This window comes from Pieris brassicae, chromosome 4, assembly GCF_905147105.1.
Source record: "Pieris brassicae chromosome 4, ilPieBrab1.1, whole genome shotgun sequence".
NCBI classification, from domain to species: domain Eukaryota; kingdom Metazoa; phylum Arthropoda; class Insecta; order Lepidoptera; family Pieridae; genus Pieris; species Pieris brassicae.
The window spans coordinates 16574591-16597676 of record NC_059668.1 but is presented as its reverse complement, the minus strand read 5'-3'; the positions used below and the strand labels follow the sequence as shown (position 1 = coordinate 16597676).

The following is a 23086-nucleotide window of genomic DNA, read 5'->3' as shown; positions in this document are numbered from 1 at the left end:
ATAAATGTTCCAGCATGTAATATGTAATACGGTACACGCATAAGAAACGAAACTAAGGAAAACTGTTGTTGTTTAAAACAGTTATACAAGGATTACCCTGTAAAGTAGGATTATCCTACTTTATCCGAAAAATATTTAACCTCTGCGTTACGAAAGCATATTCCGTTGTTTTGATATATTAATAATATTTGAAATTGAATTATTTAAAAGTTTATATATTCATCCGACTTAACTTGATGTAAATCTCTACTTACGTTTATATTCCATTTTAGAATGCAGAATATAATGCCCAAAGAGACACCAATAGAAGCAAAAGGATAAAGTACGTTGTAAATAAATTAGTGCCTTCTGAAGAAGAAATCATATTGAATGAACCACCGCGATCCACGAACAACACGAAAATGCAGAAAATACAACAATAATTATATAAAAACCACCAGTTTAAATAAGTTTTTGGACGTTAGGAATACGAAATTAATTACACGTCGCATGTCATGAAAGAATTCGTCGTTGACTCATGAATTTCCACTAACGTCTTGTTTTTCTTTGAATGCTTTGCCAGATTTTAAGATAATTTTTTCATTGTGTTTATGTTTTCGGAGGGACATAATGACGCCTGGCGTCTTTTCGTAAGTATGTTAATTAAAAATAATTGTGAGTCATTAGTCAAATTGGATTAAATACTAAGCTTTTAAGCTTAAAAAAGTTTTACTTAAACCTCTTTTTTGTAACCCTAATTTATGTAAACAAAACTACAACATTTTCTTATTGAAAAATCTTTTGTGTATGTATTATGACTAAACACTGAATTCTATACTATTTTTATTGGAGAATTTTGTTTTATACATGATATTACCTAGAATATGACAACAAACTATGTTTATCGCAATGTTACTAGAGAAACTACTTCCTCTGACAATATTAGCGATCATTAAAACAAGAGACTGTAAAATTGGGATTACTTATGATAATAGATTTTTTAACACGATACATTTATGGAATCCTAATTAATGAATACGTCCCTGTGTGGCCATTTCTGGAGAATGATAAGCGTCTAAATTTGTATGGAGCATTGCTCGTCGGGATTTTAGCAAACCCGGTTCCAGTACTAAATCAATCAGCCTTGCTAAGCTCTTTGAAGATTCGCTTTGTTGCCAGTTATAAATTTTAGTACAACTTTAATGATAGTGTTTTATACATTCATACCGCGGGCAACAATCAAATGGCCTTAAAATTCCTCAAGTATTATTCTTACGATTATACGCAATTTCATTGCAGACACAACAAGTGATTACAGTGCTGTATACTATATATAATAATGTTTAAAATAAAAAAAATATTCGAATTTACTAGTTTATCCATAAAAACTATATTCTGGTTATTTGTATTTATTTATCGGTCCGTTTCAAATTCAAGACGTTTTAGTGTTCTGTCTTCTATCTACCTAAAACCATTATTGTTTCGTTGGATTCGAACCTATTCGACCTGCATATATCACTATCGACGAATCATGACGGCGGCGGATTTATTTTGCTGATCAAGAGTCATAAAGGTTTAGGTTTTAATCAAATTATTTTTATTTGTAGTGAAGTTCTTCATTTGAAAGCAGTGTTGGAAAGTAATGTTGGGTTGCTGAATATATGCTTAATTCTTAAACGCTTATGACCCTTACCCTCTAACCCTGAGGCCTTGGATTCAAATTCCGGATACTTATACTTACTAATACACTTTTCGTTCACTTGCTCATAACACAGAAGGAAGTACAACATCAGATTCAACATATGTTGCACATAAGGTTGATCAGTAATCCTTCCGGATGAAGTAGATCAATCATCGTCTATAAATATTTTTTTTAAATAAACAGATGATGAAGCCAAGGCCGTATAGCCTTGTATACAAGCTAGCTATGAAATAAATTCCCATTAGTAAATAAAATAAGTTAAAGAAACGTAGAAAATCTATTAAGCGGTCTAGTATTTTCTGGATGCAAGTAAATCTAATTATCGATCTAGGGACCAGTAAAGACGCCGAGACACACCTACCTAAATTATTATTATTTATTTTCCCTTATAAACAGGTTTTTTTCTTAATATAGATCTGCATATATATTTTTAGTTCTGTCACTCGAAATCAAACTAAAGGACATTTACCTTTTGGCACCTATAACATTAATATCTTTTCAGCATATTTTCACCGAACGGTGATTTTTAACGGCTATTTTTACCAAATACTTTCATACTGAAAATGTTTGTCCGCAAAAATAGAATTTAAGTGCGTCACATTCTTTTTAATGGAGGAAGCCATGAATCATATCAATTCTACGAATAGTTTCAAATCTTTGTCCAAACCTTGATAAAGGAATGCGATATGTCGGTCTCTAAACAAATTATAATAGGTAACTAAACGTGACCATTTTTTAGGAATTCTACAATACTTTAGTCAGCATGGTCCCTCAGTACCTTAGGCACTATAGAATTAAGATTTAGAGTCGAGACTTTCTCGAGAATCTTGTTATGAATATTACCCTTGATGATAAGTCTTACCCTTATGCAATGAGGTGCCAAAGTCTATAAAATGCTGAGAGTGGATGTGGGTGGAGCGTACGCTCAGAAGGAACATAAGACACATTGCTTAGCAAGACTGGAATTCTCAAGGCAAAAGGACCGATCAGGCTGATCTACTACGATTGATACCCCTTGCCCAACCAGGAGGACATACGGATTTAATGTATCTTGGCGCTAAGTAGGTCTCTCGTACGTGAAAAGAATTTTTATCCAAAGATTCATAACTGGTCAACATTAATGTGTGGTATTCCCAGGATACGAATTTGAAACTACCTCGATTACACAATGAATAGACGAAACCGGCTTTACGATTAATGCTCTAGTAGTTAAGGCATATTGAGATTCAGCGTTCGTTCTCGGCTAAAACAATTGAGTAATTCTGGTCGGTAGATGCCGGATGACGTGGCCCGGTACGTCAAATAGCTAAAATAGTATACATTAATAATTTTATCTATGTCAATTACTAAGTTGAATAACTATAAACTATAAATACATAAAGGTTGACTACAAAGTAATATCATCGTTAAAACATGGAACGGTTTTTATTGTAAACGATAACCTCACAAGATATGCAGCCGTACTTATTGAACATTTTCAAAAAAAATTGTAATCCATTGAGTAGGTTTATTTACTTTTACGAGTCATCATTTGATTGTCTAGAATCTAGACTACGCTCGGCAGTTTAATATTAGTTCATGCGATAGTAAGTAAGATGTAAGTAAGTATGTCAAAATCATTTGGAAGCCGAGCACATATTAGCAGATGGAGTTGTCGGGTTTTAGTGTGCCACGGACCGACCTCCACACTCTCCGTGTCACTTAATGAAATGGAATCCACAGCACAGGCTGTTAGGAAAACATTTGAGATAAGAAATAACGAATTTGTTACTACTTAACCTATTTAAATAATTTACATATAATATGTAGGTATATCACCTAGGTAACACTGAAAATGTTCAGAAAATGAAAAACGGTTAAATGTTGAAAGTTGCCAATACTTTTATTGTTTTTCGAAGTAATCTCCGTTCCTTTCTACTAATCGTCGCATTCGATGGAACCACTGAGAAAAGCAGTGGGCCCATTCTTTCTTACGGATCTATGGCATTTCCGTACACTTTCACCGCATCTTCAGGGCTCGTAAAGCGAACAACCTGAAAATTAGTTCTTGGCAATAAATGAAAGTCGCAGAGAGTGAATGAATCTCGACAGCTGCCATAGTCAAATATTCAACAGTCCGTTTTGCGGAGTATGCTGAAGCATTGTCGTGGTGAAGAAGGATCCTGCTTCGAGGGCGCTGCTGTCGATTTTATTCCAAGACAACAGACAACAGCGACTGACATACCAGTCTGTATTAACTGTCCTTCCAACTTCTAGCACAAGTGTCGCGAAATGACCTTTCCAACCATAGAATAAAGCAACCACCTTTTTTCCGTTCCTTGAAAGGAAACACTCACTGAGCTGATTGTCTTTTGGTTTTGGGTTCGTAGCAATATATCCAGCTTTCATCACTTTCACGATGTCAAATACAGCATTTGATTCACCGCCGTTGAAATTATGTATCATTTGGCGATACCAGTCCATGTGAAGGTGTTTCTGGTCGTCGTTTAAAGTATGGGAATCCATCTAGTACAAAGCTTCCTTCCTAATGTTCGTGTAATATTTTTTGAACTTGACTCATACCAATGCCACGGCTTGCGCGTCCCTGTTGATAAGTTACTCTTATCCTCCTCTATCATGCATCGCACAGCACTGATGTTATCTTCAGTAGTAGCTGTTAAAGAACATCCCTCACGCGGATCATCATTGAAATTGCTACGTCCACTCTTAAACTAGTTAAACCAATTGTAAATAGTGGCACGAGATGGGGCTTCATTAAGAAATACTAATCGCAGCCTATGATAGATTTGTTGTTGAGTAGGCCCACAACGAAAGTCATAATAAATCATTAACCGAAAATTTTCCCGCGTTAGGTTCATTTTCACGTGTAACGAGAGTTTTAGATTTGCCGCCAATTCACAAAAACAAATGCCAAATGAATGCAATATACTACATTAGGTTACCAAGAGTTCTAAAATTTATATTCAAAATAGTTTTCATTAGCAATGTTTCTAACTGGCCAGTTCTAAATATTTTCAGTGTTACCCACGTAATCCTAATTATAATCTAGCTTATATCATTAGTTGCTGTATAATCTAAAACAATCTGGACAATATTTGAACAAATTTCCTCGTACAAGATTAGATTTCCCATAGCAATAAACGTCTGGAATAAATCCAATGAATTCCTGCGGGGCAATAACTGTATTTATTTATATTTTTGTAAAAATGTACGTCAGCGGCGTAGTGCGAAATGCGAATTGCGCGTGGAAACAAAATAATATTAGGCAACTACATTTAAACTTATTACGACTTTGTACATACTATCCAAAGTCGAAGTACTTTGGGGGCAATGACAATTTTATAATGGATATTTACAGTCTATGTATAAAAACGATGCCAGTAGTTCGTTTTACATAATATTATAACTCCCTGAAGCGATTCCTAGTTACACCCTTAGATAATAAAGATACAGAATCATGCAGAATATTGAAGTTTGTCTCAAATATTATGTACTGTCACATTATAACTAAAAGGTTTTTTTTTATATAGTTTCTAATTATTATACTAAAAATAATACAAAACGTTCAAACTAAGAGAGGAAATTATATTAAATTTGCGTGACCATTGGTCGGATCGAAATATGACGTCAGGAGACAAGTTGGTAAGAATTTTTCTTACCACATATAGGTTTAGTTTTATTCTGTACCGATATTTAACGAGTCTAGGACAACGGCTGAAACTGTTTTTGCCCCTTATTCGACAAAATTTCGTAAAAGGACAGTGGGAAGACAGGTAAGGTAGAAAGAGTACGTATAGGTTTTTTTTACTCTTTAATTTAACGTTAATTAAATAAGTGAAGTGCTCCAAAGTGAGGTGCTCCACTTCAAACATCGAAAGAATTAATCGATACGTACTTCAAACATATATAAATCGAATTTACCTATTATAAAAAAGTACTAGATGCTGTATTTATTTTTATCGTAAGTTTAATTGCATTCAATTCTACTTATCAACGGTCATCTTTTCAGTAACATGACCTATTGTTTAATATTGTAACTTCAACATTGTAACGTGGTTCAATTCTCTTTAGAACATAATTTTTTTATTATGCTTAGAATGTAGTGTAAAGACATTGGTTAAATTAACTTCTACTTATTATCTATAAAAAGTGATCTATTTAATTTGCCCTACTATACGTTAAAATTGATCTTCAGAACTATATAAAGTGTAACATGAACATTATTTGGATACTTAATTCTTGTAATATAATATAATATAATATAATATAATATAATATAATATAATATAATATAATATAATATAATATAATATAATATAATATAATATAATATAATATAATATAATATAATATAATATAATATAATATAATATAATATAATATAATATAATATAATATAATATAATATAATATAATATAATATAATATAATATAATATAATATAATATAATATAATATAATATAATATAATATAATATAATATAATATAATAGAAAAAAACTTTATTGAGTGTAATTATATTACTGTTCTTGCACAAACTTATGAGAAAGGTTTTAGCTTTGTAAATTTTTCTCGGGGTTTTAACTGGTTAGAGGTAAGCCCCAATTCAGCTAATCGATTTTAGATACGTTACCAATAAAAACAACATTATACCTATAAGTACTTTTCAAAATAACTGAGGCCGATTCATAGATAATTAATAAGTAATTATACATTATAAACACGGTTTTTTGATTTTAATATATTATTATTTTTCTTTATGTAATAATAATCTCCATCGAATAATTGTGTATGAGTATTAATAATGGTATATATTATAATGTATCATGTTTTCAGATATACCAAAACTGTATCTATCAAAATGACACTGACTTTCATATACTTAATATGTAGCTACTGACAACTAAACAAATTTTCAGTTTTCTAATAATTATTTCTGTCAATTGCTGCTGTCATTTGCGACGAACAAAAATAAAGATTTTTAACCCAAATTTTTAAAAATATGCTAACATAGTTTTATCCTTATATAATGTGAATTTTTGATTCATTAATGGCAGACCGTCATCGTACTTTCGACACAGAAGAAATGGCAACAACAAGTACAGCGGTAACGACGGTACCCCCACAACTTCAAGAGGTAAATAATGACTTATCTTACGTATTTGACTTGTAAATATCTCGTTAAACATAATCTTAGATTAAAATACCAGTTATTGTTTAACACTTGTGTATTGAAGCCGTAACGCGCTATTTAGATTAACAAATGGGCTCTGTGGAAAAACTTAAAGCTAGGCTAGGACCTATTTTTCGGGTTATACTATCTCATACAATTAGAAAAACTTCATATTCAACTAATACAGGGTTATTACGTGATATCAATGTATTAGATTTGTCAAGAATAATAGCAGGACCATTTTGCACCATGACATTAGGGGATTTGGGTGCTAATATTATAAAAGTAGAAAGTTTTGATGGTGATGAAGCCAGGAAGTGGGGACCACCTTTCACAAAAGGAAATGATTCATATTATTTTCTATCTGTAAATAGAGGCAAAAAAAGTATATGCATTGATTTGAAGTCTTTACAAGGTATGTTTGTTTATTTTTAATGAACCTTATTTTTTATTTGTAATGTGAAACCTTTGATTGTTTTTGTACTTTTTCAGGGAAAGATATTATTTATGACTTAGCTAGAAAATGTGATGTCCTTGTTGAAAACTTTCTCCCAGGAAAGTTAGATAAATTAGGAGTCGGATATAAGAAACTGAGTGAAGTGAATCCAAAACTTATATATTGTGCAATAACAGGCTTCGGACCAACAGGACCTTATAGCATGAAGCCCGGGTGTTTATTTTAAATATTAATAACTTATTGAGTATTTACTTAAATCAAATTGAAGCATTTTGTATAATTTTTTTTTCAGTTATGATGTCATTGCAGCAGCAATGGGAGGGTTTCTTAATTGTACTGGTGAAAAAGAAGGCGGTCCGGTAAAAGCTGGAGTAGCAATTACAGATGTAACTACTGGTTTACATGCATTTGGAGCCATTATGACAGCACTATATTATAGAAAGATCACTGGAAATGGACAGAAGATCGACTGCAACTTACTCTCAACACAAATATCTAGTATGATCAACATAGCTAATAATTATTTAAACTGTGGTATTGAAGGACAACGATGGGGTACGGCTCATGCCAATTTAGTCCCATACCAAGCATTTAAAACAAATGATGGGGAAATTGTTATTGGGACAGGATCTAATGCTCAGTTTGCAGATTTCTGTAAAATTATAAACAAAGAAGATTTAATAGATGATGAAAGGTTTAAAAATAACTCAGGACGTGTTGAAAACCGTCAAGAGATAATAAAAATAATTAGTGATATCATAATAACAAAGTCAAAGCGAGAATGGACAGAACTTTTTAAAACGGCTACATTCCCAAACGGGCCTGTTAATACTATGAAAGATGTGTTTAATGATGAACATGTAAAAGATATAAAATTGGTAAAGGAATTAAAACACCCAGATGCTGGGATAATTAAAGTAGTTGGACCACCCACTGTTTACTCAGAGGGGGGGAATGATGCTAGATTACCTCCCCCCACATTAGCTCAGCACACTCGAGATATATTGTCTAACTTTCTAGGTTATGATGATATAAAAATTCAAGAGCTGATTCATAATGAGGTTATAAGATAACTTCATGAATAAAAAGTTTAATTGTTTGAAGAAAAGTACATCTTGTATAAATTTATAGCCTTTTATAGAGATATATTATTATTTATATTTAACACAAAATATTATTTAGTGTGCATATGCTTTGGCTAGTTATATTCTGTAAACTGTAAACAGTATTAGTTGTGATGTGTTTTTCATACTTTAGGTATGTTATCTTTTGTTTTCATCATTATTATCATAATGTTTGTTCTAAGAAAATAATGCTGTTTTATTTTTATCTAAACACAAAGATAAAATGCTCAATGATCAAAGGCAATAAAAACTTAAACTCCATAATAGTTAATGGTATAAGAATTTCAAACAGACAGTTTAAATCCTGACCTTTATTTAAATAACAATGAGGACCTTTGTGTCGCATAATCATAATACCTTTTAATATTCTGTAACAGGCTATAAAATGATTTTATTAAGGATACTTAACCATACTGTAAAAATACATATATCTATTTTATTAGTTTCATTGTATTTTGACCTTAAACTAAAACATAAGATGTATATAGCTAGCAAATGTGATAAACTGAAACACAATACATACTTTTGAATGAGGCATCTTTCCAAACCGAAAATTCTGTTTTGAAAAATTTGCTTTAAAATTAAAAATATTTATTGAATTAATTAAAAGTGTATTAATTTTTGAGTATCCTCTTTTGTCGATATCAACCATGTGGCGTATGAAGAGATATTATATTCTTCAATTAATTGCGGTTCAAAAGTAAGTCTTATTAATTGTTTTGCTTGGACGTTTCAAATACATTACGTTATGTAAATCATTTCATATTTCAGGAGCCCGTAGAGCCTGTAGCTGTGTTAACTCTGAGACCCACAAAGAAGCAGCAACGCAAAAAAGTTGTATGGACGGAGGACACCGTCGACAATGAACACATGAACAAGAAAAAGTCTAAATGTAAGTACTGATATTTTAAATTCTATAATATGAACTTCAACGATATCTATAAAGTACTGACGAATTACATCCACGAGAACATTTTCTCTCCTTTTCATAAGCTTCGATACACTATTCTATATAGAAAAAATAACTCCCCCTCCCCCCCACTTCTATTACTTTCTTCTATTTAAATTCATTAATTTATGCGAAATGTATCTTATTGATATAACAGGTTGCTGTATATATGAAAAACCCCGTCGTTTCGGCGAGTCCGACTCGGAAGAGAGTGACGACGAATGTGAACATTGTTTTGGACATGTTGAGAAGAAACGTACTAAGCACAACACACACGTACAAGTTAGTATTTTGCGCATTTTCTCTCTTCATTTTTATCCAGTTTCTTAAAATTCAAATTATGACACTCGATCCAAAACTTGGTACATTAACTAACAATCTTAAGCATAATTTAACCGGTCTTATGCTCAAACTGAAGCTATACTTCTTGTGTAACACTAGTGAAATTATAATAAGTGTTATGTAGTATGCATAAGTACCCATAATTACCTGTGATTATTGATTGATTGATTGATGAAAAATTATGTGTAATCAATTTTTTTGTTACTTTCTTTTAATTATAGTTGCAGCTGTATGCACTATGCAAAAACATTAGATTCATCAACAAGAATAGAATTAATTTTTATTAATAATAAGCTTTTGGGGTAGAATTCAGGGTCGTAACAGTTAACTGTCACTCCCATCAAAACCCTTATGGATTTTGACACACGAGTGGTTTAGTTTACACTAAGACACTGACACTAAGGTAGACACATGTAACATGCTGTAAATGTCAAATCAACGTTGGCATGCGGGAGTCATACTTAACGCTAAGTCTCGACTCTGAATCCGAGGTTCAATGCGTGTAGTAATAATGTGATGGATGATGGTCTATAACTTGATTGAAGCCGCGTAAGCCCAAAATAGGGTATGGTTTCTGCGTCTGATTAACTGATTTCTCTGTACGTAAGCCTTCGATGCTTAGCCACAAGCCAAAATATTTATCCCAGGAAAAAATAAAAGTGAAGTAGTCTTTAGATTTTATAGATCAATAGTTATTAGTAGTTAGTTAATTATTAAATAAGAGTTGGACAAAATTTTTTTTTATTATAATTTCACATTTATTTAATATTTTAATAATGAAAGATTTAATTTCTTCCTCGTAAATAAATAAATATCTTGTACCAAATTTCAGGAGAACACTGAACAACCTGAACCAACAACATCTGTGACGTTAAAACCTTCGGAGCCTGCGCTGGCGCCGCCCGACAAGCCGCCCTCTGATACTTAATCACGTAAATTATTTATACCTGACTTTTAAACATTTCAATGTATTTTCGTATTGGTAATTTTTTCCATAAGAGTAATTTTCTTCATCCTATTTGGCGCCTAGCGAAATATGAAGATCCAAGGTTTCACAAACGTTCATAAGTCTCTATATTAAAATTATCTTGACTAACAGATTTTTGATATATGTAACAAAAAGAATTCCATTTATTTTATAAAATTTTATTTTTCCACAGAGTGAATTATTCAGTATTCTGACAGAAATCGGAATCTTAATATGTGGTTAACATTTATAAAATATAATTCCAAATGTTTTTCAAGTATTTGATACAATGTCACTTTATCTTTAGTTTTAACATACTGATTCGTACAAAATACACAAAAAATATCTGAATATGTTGAAAAGATTCGCCCTCAAAGCGCTGCTCAAATATTTCCATACAATTTTTATATCGTGTGCTATGTGAAGCGTACTTTACAGTAGTAACTGTTACAACAATTTTATTGACAGCTCGAAACATACAGCTCTCGGTTCATACAATTTGTATAGTTTACTATACGCATTAAATTTGACGCATTCATCCGTTTTGTTCTAAATATGCCCACGGAGCGCTTTAGTTTTTCATGTAAAAATCTATTTATTTTTCATATGAAGATTGTATGTATGGTTCGGTATGTCTCTTTGTCGTTATTTACTCATGCCAGAAACTTGCATATTAATAAACGAAGTCCTAATTGAAAGAATATTCATTCCCAAGTTTATTTCTCAATAGAAAAATACCTTTATATTGTAAATTCCGGTAAAATATGGGAACGCTTGAAAGAGTAAACTTGTTGTTATGTTGAGTCTATAAATTAATGAGTAGCCACGAAACATTTCTCAACTAAGGCTTTTAGTTTCTTTATAAGACAGTATATAAGGTAGGGAGTGGGAAAAAGTAGGTTTAACTGTTAAAAAACCTATATGTTATAGTGTTACCAGTTTAGCAGTTCTACGATAGTGTTTACTAATTGTTAATCTTCTTGATTATCTATTGTTTCATATGAGAAGTTTGGGTATAAATTACCGTACTATATAATAGACATTTAAAATTTGTAACAAATAAATTCTCTTATAAATAACCTTTTATATAGTATTTTTGGTAATCAAAAAACATTTACCCTTTATTCATACAAAGCAGTATAATTGCACTTTTTTAACTAATGTATCTCTTCCGTATTTTTAAATAAATAGTTTATATGCCGTTATTAAAATAGAGAGATTTACCCACTTTAGTTATAAAACGGTACTATGGGCTGTTTGAATAGATATAAAAACCATTTCATATTATTTTGTAGAACTTTAGAAACTACACAACTTGTTATTTTGAATTCTGTTTAATAATGGCTTTAAAAAATATAATTTCAAGAACCCGCCAAAACGCTTTGCCACACAAGATGGCGTCGCTCCTGTCTTAACGACGTACTACGCTTTTAAACACGTAACTAGATGTCAATTTTGATAATTATCATTCTTAAATTACGCAAAATATTATAATTTGTCCAAAAAAGCTTCCAACGGAATGAAGCTCCAGGCTGGGCCGGATGAAGACCGTTGATTTATTATTGATAAATTAATGATTATTTATTTATATATTAATGTCATGTCTTATTCAGATAACTCTTAATACTATATTTTTATAACTGTCATAGCCTGAATTTTGTATGAATAAAGGGGTTTAATTCCTAAAATATGTAAAGTAAAGTGAAAACATTTCTATGTCATGTTTAAAAATAATTCACATCTTATTATGGTAATAATTTTACTGTAGTATTTAAGTATGTTAAATGAAATATATTTACTAAGTAAATCGGTATTTTATTAGAAAAATGAACTGTGTTTATAAATAGAAATCTTCCGAGCAGATTCTTTTCTTTAGATCATTTTCAGAAATTAAACTGTTATAGCTATTTATTTTATTACTTACTAAATACTTGTATACTAATTTTACTAACATAATATGGATCTCAATTTGGGCGCCCACTAAAGCGTCATGATCGATAGACCGATGTATGATATATAAAGGGAAACGTGTTTAAATGTCTACGTATCTGAATTAAAAGGCTATTATTATTATTAGCTATTTATTTTATTAAAATGACAGTAAACTCATATATTATTACGATAACCTTAACGTATTTTCTATATTTACATAAAACAAAGTTTTATAATAACTAAGTGACATTTAATTTTACGTAATGACTCGAAAAATTTATTTCATTTCACAAAAAAAAAAATTGTACAGTACTCTCTAATTAATAATGCGAAGATCTGGCCAGTGGTCGTATTCCCGGAAACACCCGAATCATTGAATCCTAAGAGCCCTAAACAATGCACTCGCATTTTGCACCTTGTTCGAATAAAATAGGAGTTAATATCGTGTGTACACAATCGAAAACGATTCGGGAGGTCCACGGCTGTCGCCTGTGAATCCAAGTTCAATCAGTCGTCTTTAAATATTGGCGTTGAATTATCGAATCAAATCTCGTGACTGATAAATCAATATTTATCTCTGTTCGCACAAAACACATAATTCTACTAAATTATGCATGAAGTAAATGCACTTTACCACCCTATATAGATATCATTTCCTAACGACGCTCGAAAAATACGACCGTTATCACTTTGGAAGCACTGTATATGCTCACTGTCCCATAACCTTTGAAGATATTTCTAATAAATTTTATAGATTTTGAGACAGGTAATTCCGCCTGCGTAATTGTACTAGTATATTCTAAGATCACTGAGCCTTAAGCTTGGTATTTCTAAAGTGCTCGTTTCTAAAGTCTTTGTTCATGTGATGTCCAATCCTCATTCGTAGTCGTTCCGGCGCCAATTTTATGAAAAAATACTGAAACAAAATATGACATTGTATTTTTATTACACATTTTAACTAACTTTTATAGAAATGGGAGCTTTATAAACACGATTGCTAAAAAGTACTCGAATAATGTTTAAATTCCGTTAAAGAATGATATTATACTGTTGTACACTTAAAATGTATAATATAAAGTATTAAAACATGCCAAATTGAATTCATCAGTTATATACATGATGATTGCACTGATTAAGATGCAATGCAAGATGCTTTTTGCTATTGCTAATCATAATTACGTTATTTAGTAGTTAATATAGGAGACATGATCTAATTACCTGTATGCCATGCAGCCAGTAGCCTGTAGTATTCTGCACTCTACCAAGTAGGAGTACAGCACTTTGCGCATATGTCGCAGCATCGGGAACTAGAAGGTTGCCATCAATCAACCTTTGGGAGAAGTTGTTCATCTTGGTGGAGACGAAAAGTGGTGAAACGTGTTGCACGTAAATGCCTAATGGAGAATATTCTTCGCGTATGGCTTGCGTAAAGTTACGTACGTACACCTGTAAGTGTAGAAATATGATTTACAATAAAAGGCAAAGTATTTTTATATATTGTTCTACTGTAATACAACCGGTCGTTGTTGTAGAGATAGCAACGCATATTGTGTATAACCGGGATATAATTTTTTTAATTTTAAAATAAAGGAAGCAAGTGACAAGATATCTTGATTTAAAATGTACTTAACGTTTTTCAGAGTACTAGATTTACTTGTATTATCTTATAGATTCCACCAGATTTTCTGTCGATAAGTAATATTCTGTTTGTAATTAATATAAGCACATTTCGTTTGCTCTTTTTCACCAACTTTTAATTACCTTACTAGCCGCGTACACAGCCATCAGAGGCAGTGGCTGGAGTTCAGATCCTGAGGATACATTGACAACTGCCCCCTTGCCCCTGGCTACCATCGCTGGTAGCAGCATTCTTGTGAGGGTGGTGACAGCTACTACGTTCACGTTGATGATTTCCCAGGCTTTAGCCGTTGGGAGCTCGCATAGAGGCATAGGATATTCATACTGAACTCCTACGTTGTTCACTAAAACGTTTTACATCAGTTAGAAGTATAAGGATTAATATAAGTAACGACCTATTTTAATTGTTTTTACCTGGGAACAGCAGAACATTAGTTAATATGTAATAAATCTCATGAAATAGAAACATTTTAACAAAAAAAGAAACTCAACCTACAGGACAGGGACCTTACTACTATAGTAATAATGAATAATCCAGTGGCCCTACAACTCTATATGGATTCCAAGCCTCTGATTGCATCCGTTCCGTAGCAATAATATCTGTGTCAGTCACTGAATTGTTTAGAATAACTTGACGTACACGAGACATATACTCATAAACATCATAAAAACATTAACACATGAGAGATTTTTCTATATTGTTTCATTCTTGCTGATATTGGAATCAATATTTACTCGTGGTTGTAAATTAGATTCACGCGTTATGTAACAATTCTGTGAATGCCTAATTCTCTCACGTAGTCGTAATATTTTACGATAGCCTATTAAATGTTATGCAATAAAATTGAATTTTACATTGTAGCTAGAGTCTATTTTATATATACATATATATTTAATGATTGCATCACAAAAGTAGACCGTAAAATTGATCTTATTGAGAGCAAATAATCACAGTTGCATTTTAGCCATGGCTAATATATTAGAAACTTCTCTGAAAAATCGTCATGACCTTAGTTTTTTTGTTTAACCTAAGTTGTTGTTTATTTTCTAAACTTATTTGATATCAACCTTTCACACCCACAAAAACATTTTTCATTGCTTGTAATATTTTGTCATACCTAGAATTCCTATTGGTATGTCCTTTAGTTCGTCTTCAATGTGCTGATATATTTCAATTCCTTTGCTGAAATCAGCTACAATTATTTTCGTCTTTACGCCATATTTCTCTGAAATAAAACGAAGAGTTTCAAATTACTCAATTTCTGTAAAAAAAATATATTACTACGATTTACACAACACATTTGAACTAAACAGTATTTAACCATTTGTAATTTTAATAATTAATTTATAATTGATGACAGACAATTAATCCACGGTAAGTAACAAAGTTGGTACAGGCTTTAGACAAGAATAAGCTAAGCTGTTCATAATTCAATTTTTTTCGAAAACCTCAACTGGCAGTCGGCAGGGATAAGAGTTAAGCATTTTCTTACTCGCTGACACAAGTAGAGATCTAGGAAAGATGATAATTACCTTAAACGAAGAAAATAAAAAAGTAGGTCTTAAAATGAACGAGAACAGAACTAAAATACTCACAAACTGCGCGATTGCTACAATTGAGCCTTGATTGACCTAAAGCCTCATGAATATGTGAAAATCTACATATACCTAGGTAAACAATTATCATTCGATGATAAAAATGAAGAACTTGAGGTAGAGCGGCGAATTAACATGAGCTGGAAAAGTTTTGGTCCCTTAAGGAAATCTTAAAAGTGCAATTTTCTCTCCACGTAAAGAAAACTGTATTGAACACTTAAATCTTATCTACTCTTACATATAGCTGCCAAACGTGAACATAGAACACAAAAAAAACAAACTAGTAGCATGCCTGAAAACAATAAAAAAGTAGCGAACTAAAAATTAATAATATTTTTTTCAATACATAAACTTTTTTAGTAAAAAAATAAGAAGAAACACAAAAGTGACAGATGCCCTAAAACAGAAGTGCCAATGAGTGCGGCATATAGCATGATGCAGAGAATTTAAACGCAACTATATATTTGGAAAGGACCAAGGGAAAGAAGAGGGCGCACCAAAAAAAGGCAGGAATCGAATGGAGAAAGAAAGTCATGGACAGAGTAAGTTGGAAAAGGCTGGAGGAGGCCTTTACCCGTGAAGAGGTTCCGGTACTGAAGTAGCTAAGATGTAGGATAAGAAGAAAATAATGTAAAAGTTCTAAGCTTTTTTTGTAATGGCTGAAAGTAAAACGGGCTTTTATTATTATTATTATAAGTAAATAACTTACCAATTTCTTCAGCGACGCTTTTCAATTTATCTGTGTTTCGGCTGATCAGTACAATGTTGATACTCTTTTGTGCCAATTCTAACGCGTAGTGCTTTCCGATACCATCCGTACTGCCAGTTATAACTGGAAATTTATTTCTCAATTTATATAATAGTTTTTCAATAAAGTTTTCAAAGATTTCTTATGTCAAGATTTGTGATCTCATAAAATTTTGAGAAAGGTCCCGTAGATACAGTGCTAGTTTTTTATGAATACTTGTTATAATGTAGTTAGGCTGTAGGTCTATTTTTTTATCACTATCAAATAAATTTCAAACATTGCTCCTACATTCGCTTCTATAATCACTATATGCTTATTTTTCATGAAGTAGAATAATCTACCATTTCTTGAAGGTGTGCACAATCGAATTATCCTTTAATCATTAGATAACAAAAGCATTTACATATCAAGCCAAAAAAAAAACAATAACGTAATCTTTTTTAAAAACTCTGTAAAACCAAATGTATGACTTGATTCAATATCAAACGAATAATAAAACAAAAAACAAAGTTTTTCTTGCAATTTGTACATTTAAAAAATAATCCTTAGAAACACTTATGAGTTCATGGTAGAACAGTGTCAATAAATGTCTATTAGTAAAATACTGTTGAGACGAAAACATAAACGGCAAATATTTACAATTAGTGTACACTTGGATGATTCCAAAGTACATTAAGTCCTCAAAAATACTTCAACTTTACACAACCTTAATATTTAATAATTTTAAGTGTTGCTAACAATCCACATAAAAGCGTATGATGTAATATTATTTGTGTAAAATTTAACAACAGTAATATGTTGTTAGCAGAAGTACGTAATCAAATTAGCAGGTACCGAATTGATTAAGAAGCATTTCTTACGTCGAAACATTGCAATAAGGCTTGAAAAAAACGCCTCAAATGATATAACATCAATTCATCCCATCTGACAATGCAATACAAGCTGCCTTGCTGTAGCATTTTTATACGCGGGTATTTACTCTATATATAATGTAACTACCTTAAAAAATCATTTAATGTCGCACTAAATTAGTTATTTTTTAATGTCGTATTATGGACAAATATAGTAAATTGATTTGTGCCAGCTGCCGGCATGTTTGGGCAGTGACGACTCGAAGACTCCACTATCATATCGATGTTTAATATTAATACTTAATGCTAAAATGTTTAACGTAAAAGTAATAACACAGTAACAATAAATTATTAGTCACTATTAATTTCCCTAATGAAAAGATAAAAATCAGATCCACTTACATTTGTAGAGAATTCGAAAATACAATATAGTAGCAATTGAATACTTAAATGACTCAAAGATCTAGGTTCTTAGTTAAAATTTAACAAATTCAAAATCCTTTTACGTTTTTTTTAGAAGTTACTACATAATAGATTAACTATTTCATGTTGTGTTGCTAATTGCGGTGCGATGCATATATGTTGATTATGGCGAAACTTGGCTAAACACTGGATCCGTAATATGAAATTTAAAGGTTGCGAAAGATGTGAAATAAGTTAGCAAAACTTTGCAATGATTGACCTTGATTTTTCCTTAGATTTAATGATAATCCAGCATTATATCTATAAATCATAATAACATTTGCAACGTTGCGGCGCTTGCATGTTGCCGTCCCCATTCAAGGCACTGCAACCTCAGTGACCTACTAAGATTCAGTCCGCAGGAGTTATGTGCGTATTTCAAGTTTTTTTTAATATTTTGAATTATAAAGTCAACGTCTTTTTTTGATACAGCTGTGACTGTGTCAAAATTTGTAATTATAGAATTATTGGTCATATATATTGTTTTTTAATTACATAAAAATAAAGCGAATTTAAGTTAGAATTACTTTTTAACTAGCAGTCTGTATAATTAAATTTATAGACCTTGACCTTTTTGTATGGATTGTGTAATTTGGTGTCGCAATTTGTTGCGATGTAGTTTGGAAATCAGTTTTCACGGTCAAAAGACAACATTGTGAACTTTCTATCTTCGTTTTGACTTAGGAATAATAAATTATAAAGATATATTAATTTCGAAGGAATACAGATATACGAATGACAGGAAGACGCAGTGTACACGAGATTTTTGTATGATGCACAAAAATTATTATAGGTAGATCTAGAATGTATAAAGATAGATGATGATCCCGTTTTTATACAGATCTGAACAGACAAATTTACTCCGCGATAGGTGTGACCCACTTAAGTTAAATGAATTTGTATGGAAATGGTCATGTGAGTAAAAAATTTAATTTTACGTTTGTGGTCACGCCTTTCTTAAAGTGATACAATTTCTCTTCTATCAAGCTAGGGGCTTGATCTCTAACTCTTTACTTTTATGTAAATCAATCATTCACAGTTTTAAAAACCATGGTAGCTATCTTGTTTTTTTATATTCATGTAATGCATCAAATATATTAATGATTTAATATGTTCTGAAAATTATTATCTATTTATAAATGTTTACTGTTTTCAATGTTTTTCTTATATTTTCAAGTAATGAATTACCAGTAGATACTCATCAAGAGTTAAATTATGTTTTGTAAAAAGCGTGCATACCGAAAACATAAAACACATAATATGACGATACTATAGCAACAGTCCGAGCTAGCAGCTATGCAGTCTACTATTTAATAAGTAAAAATCTAAAATAATAATATTTATAAAAAAAAAGAATCACAAGGAAGTAAGTAAGCATTGCAATACGTAAGTAACAATTGTAATACGTAAGTAACGTATTACAATGATTATTTACTATATTAAATAAACATAACTACATACTTATATACTAATAGCTAAAGGAGCAATATTGGTTATACTAAACAGTCACTCTACTGATTGTTATCTGTGAAATGAGAAATCTTAAGAAATGACATCCAAGTCCATATTTTATAAAAATATTTGATGTTGTGGCAAAAAAGAAATTTATATGTAAATGGGTGCGAAGTTAACTATCGAATTAATTAGTATAAATCAGACATTTTAATTATTTTGCCTCAACAAAGTGAGTTAGTTGCTTGTTCTACAAGCATGTTTACGTACACACAAAAATTCTGTGTATTTTGATTACGCACAAAGAATTAAATCGACAAACTGTACTTTACTGTGTTATTAATCTACGATTTTTTTTTGCTAATCCTATTTTAATGTACCTACCTGAATATTTTAATATGTATCAGAGCTTCCTTGATATGTCTTGATGATAAGTTTGATAAAAATCTATTATTGTGCATTCCCTTGAATTATTACACAAGAAAAGACGTTGCATAATGACAAATGCTCAGATGTATAATTGAGAACAGGGCACATATATTTTTGCTTCGAATATCGATTTTTTTTTTAATAAATACACCACTCTATGAAAGAATCGGATGGTATAATCCATGATATAATTGAGTGGACAAAGCCATTAAACATTATACAGTAATTATTCATTACCTAATTATTCGAAATTGATTAAATGATTACAATGATGTAAGTATAATATCTAGTAGGTAAATTCTTTATTGAAACGTATTTTACCTGAAGAATGATATTAAATTTTATTTTATAAAATACAGCGAAAACAAACATAAATGCAAATTTAATTATGCGGTTTTGTTTTTTACAGCGTAATGTTATACGTACCGTAACTACTGTCTATGGTACTATGATACTATGATAATCCTTTCGATAGTTTCGCCAAATGGAAAGTGTACCGACGAGTCGCTATATATTCTTTGTTTCGATGTTTCAACTATAATAGTTCCATGGAGCGAAATTATGTTAACATATTAATTGAGCAATGCAGTTAATAATCCTATTGTGAATTGCATTGTTGGTGTACCTTTATAAATATATATCTACCATATTTTGTAATTTTACATACATATTAAGAAAAAAGTATGAAAAGAAGAGCTTGTGAAGTGAAGTAGTTCTGTAGCCTAAAATTTTAGGTGGTTATCTAAAAACACAATTACATCAGAACAACATTATAGTTAATTTACCATGTTACATAAGAGAACGTGAGATGAGATATTGCTACATGAAATCGTCTTCGGAGGCGTGTCGTAAGCTTAACAAGTATTGCACTTAGTTGTTAGTTAACGGTTTGGGCTAAGCTATATTCTGTAGTACTAAGTAGGTACTTTTATATGCTGTGGTAAATCATAATGGCTTCTGTTTGCGGCTTAAATGTTGAAATAACTTATTACTTGAATAGTTTTGGCGAAGCTAAATGGTTTTTTAAGAAAAAGCTATAACTAAACCACAAATGATTTACGAGTAAGAAAATATTATATAACAATTATGTATGTCGAGTTGTAATAAAAAAAAACAAGTATTCTTCGGGTTTTCTTAAAGTCCTTTAAAAATAATATTTGCCTAGATCAATTTAATTTAATTGTTATTTTATTTAATTGTACTCATGAAGATTGTAATATTTCAAGAATATCTTTTAAATATATATACCGTACGAGCGAATGGTAAACGAATTTAAAATACAAAGAAAATAAATCTCATTGGTACTCAGCCGTGATGAGAACACACGACATCAGGTTTCTGAGGCGCACGCTCAAGCCAAGGCCAACACACACCGCACTGCTCATATATATTATGCTATATTGTATCCGCGTAGGTAATGGAAACTTAGGCCTATGATCTTCACCTCAAAGGAATTAATAAATTAAAGCTATTTGAGAAGGCTCTATGTACTTGTATCGCAAAGTGTATAAAAACAGTAGATATAATTATTAATAACAGTCAATTTTTAAAAGGAATATAGCATTAACATAATATTTCACATGGTAGTTTGTTAATGCTGAAATTTGTTTATTTTAAGATTGAAACCATTAATTACTTAAACTTTTTTGAGGCCGTAAAATTATTAACATTGATACGCTTATGTCGCTTGTGCAAATCCGGTTCGTAGGAGTACAATGTACGTTGCTTTTAGGTAATATTCCATAGTTCTCGGGTGAATAATAAAATAAAGTTTTAAATACTTGGTACAATTGCAATTTTCCCTCTACGCTCCTACCTAGTTTTAAACACTTTTTTGGAAATAAAATACTGGAACTGCTTGAGCCCCATCGAAATACGCCGTCGCCTAAGCCTCTTCCTTTACAATTTTGACAGCGTTCAACAGTTCAACACCCACAAAAAAATAGGTAGACTATTTTCTGAGAAGCGTATCCTACATTACTTTAATCATATCGATTTACGTACAGCGACATCGTTCATGCTGTAAAATATCATGTGTCATAAGATAGTCTTATTTATCTTATGTTTTTTATAGATTAAATATGTTATAACATATATTATTTTTTATATTTTTCATAAAGCATATACATAAAACTAAACCTTGGCGAAAGTGCTACGACCGTGATTTTGAGTTCAAAATACTTAAGGATGTATGTAAAGTCAAATCCACAGTACATCCATTTATATTTTAAGGTTCATTTTCATGTGTCAAATATCAATGCCCAATCATTTCTATTCGCATTTTATAATTTAGCATGATAAAAATTATGTCATTTTGATTAATAATATAAATGAGGCTTTTACTCTCAAATATTTCTTTCAAATCATCGGCTAAGTCCCTTTTTCTTTTTTCCAATCGATGCAGCGTAATCAACTCTATTATATGCATATTTATCGAAAGTTAGACAAGTAGATATATTTTACATGCATCCTCAAGGTAGCAGTTTTGATGGTTAACTATTTACTGAATAAGTATAATCGTCAACCTCAATTAAATTAAAATTACAAAAATAAATTATTTAAATTCCTTCTCCTCGTTTTTGTTATTTAAATAAATTAAAGTTCATTTAACGAGAAATAATCTAATATAACATTTTTAATATCTAAGTCTTCGATATCCGTATGCACCTTATAAATATGTGGTACGAACTAGTATTTGGTGTATTATCTATGGTACCAACCTGCCCAATTTCCAAACTTCTTCCATAGAGGTTGAACGTCTTGTGGAAGAAAATATGGTGTCAAATGCGATACTATTAATTCAATGACACTCCTAAAGGAATCTATTATAATATAGGCCACTGTTAGCGCTCCAATTACTGCTAAAGATACTATTATAAACATGTTTAAAAGCGCAAGAAATTATATTTTAGAAAGTAGGTACACAACATTCTTACACTGCGCGCGGTCTTATACTAAAGCTGAACTAACAACATATTACACGACTCGCTTTACTATCAAGTATCAAATAAATGGCCACTTGTTGACCTACAAAGTTAATGTCATTATGTCACTGTGTATACTATAAATTACTTAGTTGCTGAGTCAATCTGTGTGTTTTATACTTTTTGATCTACACAAAACTGCATCCTACCAAGTACAATACGTTTTTAACCAATATAATATTTAGTCTTAATACAACCACATTATATAGGCACAAATTCCGGTACTATTTAGAGAATTACATTCCCCTGAATGTATTATACTGCAATGTTGTACTCTCACAATTACTAAGTTGACGCCATT

The 23086-nt window shown here is 31.1% G+C and overlaps 3 protein-coding genes across 4 annotated transcripts; 2 read left to right on the top strand and 1 right to left on the bottom strand.

Annotated features, from left to right (window-relative positions):
* Positions 1-6625: 6625 nt before the first annotated feature.
* Positions 6626-12612, top strand: LOC123708078 (E3 ubiquitin-protein ligase PPP1R11-like). Its single transcript, XM_045658570.1, has 4 exons — positions 6626-6818; positions 9207-9327; positions 9542-9666; positions 10559-12612. The coding sequence occupies exons 1-4, from the start codon at positions 6732-6734 to the stop codon at positions 10652-10654; spliced, it is 429 nt and encodes a 142-aa protein (XP_045514526.1). The 5' UTR covers positions 6626-6731; the 3' UTR covers positions 10655-12612.
* On the top strand, positions 6826-9194 carry LOC123708076 (succinate--hydroxymethylglutarate CoA-transferase). Of its 2 annotated transcripts, none has more exons than XM_045658566.1 (3): positions 6826-7269; positions 7347-7524; positions 7580-9194. In XM_045658566.1, exons 1-3 carry the CDS (start codon positions 6945-6947, stop codon positions 8382-8384), a joined length of 1308 nt encoding a protein of 435 aa, XP_045514522.1. In that variant the 5' UTR covers positions 6826-6944; the 3' UTR covers positions 8385-9194. The 2 variants fall into 2 exon arrangements, with proteins under 2 accessions (XP_045514522.1, XP_045514524.1); XM_045658568.1 differs by having other exon boundaries at positions 7604-9192.
* Positions 12613-12745: 133 nt separating the features above from the next.
* LOC123708077 (inactive hydroxysteroid dehydrogenase-like protein 1) lies at positions 12746-22796 on the bottom strand. The gene is made up of 6 exons (XM_045658569.1): positions 22522-22796; positions 16569-16691; positions 15382-15489; positions 14387-14607; positions 13844-14071; positions 12746-13541 (listed from the first exon to the last, which is right to left on the bottom strand). Exons 1-6 carry the CDS (start codon positions 22682-22684, stop codon positions 13431-13433), a joined length of 954 nt encoding a protein of 317 aa, XP_045514525.1. The 5' UTR covers positions 22685-22796; the 3' UTR covers positions 12746-13430.
* Between the last annotated feature and the right edge of the window lie 290 nt (positions 22797-23086).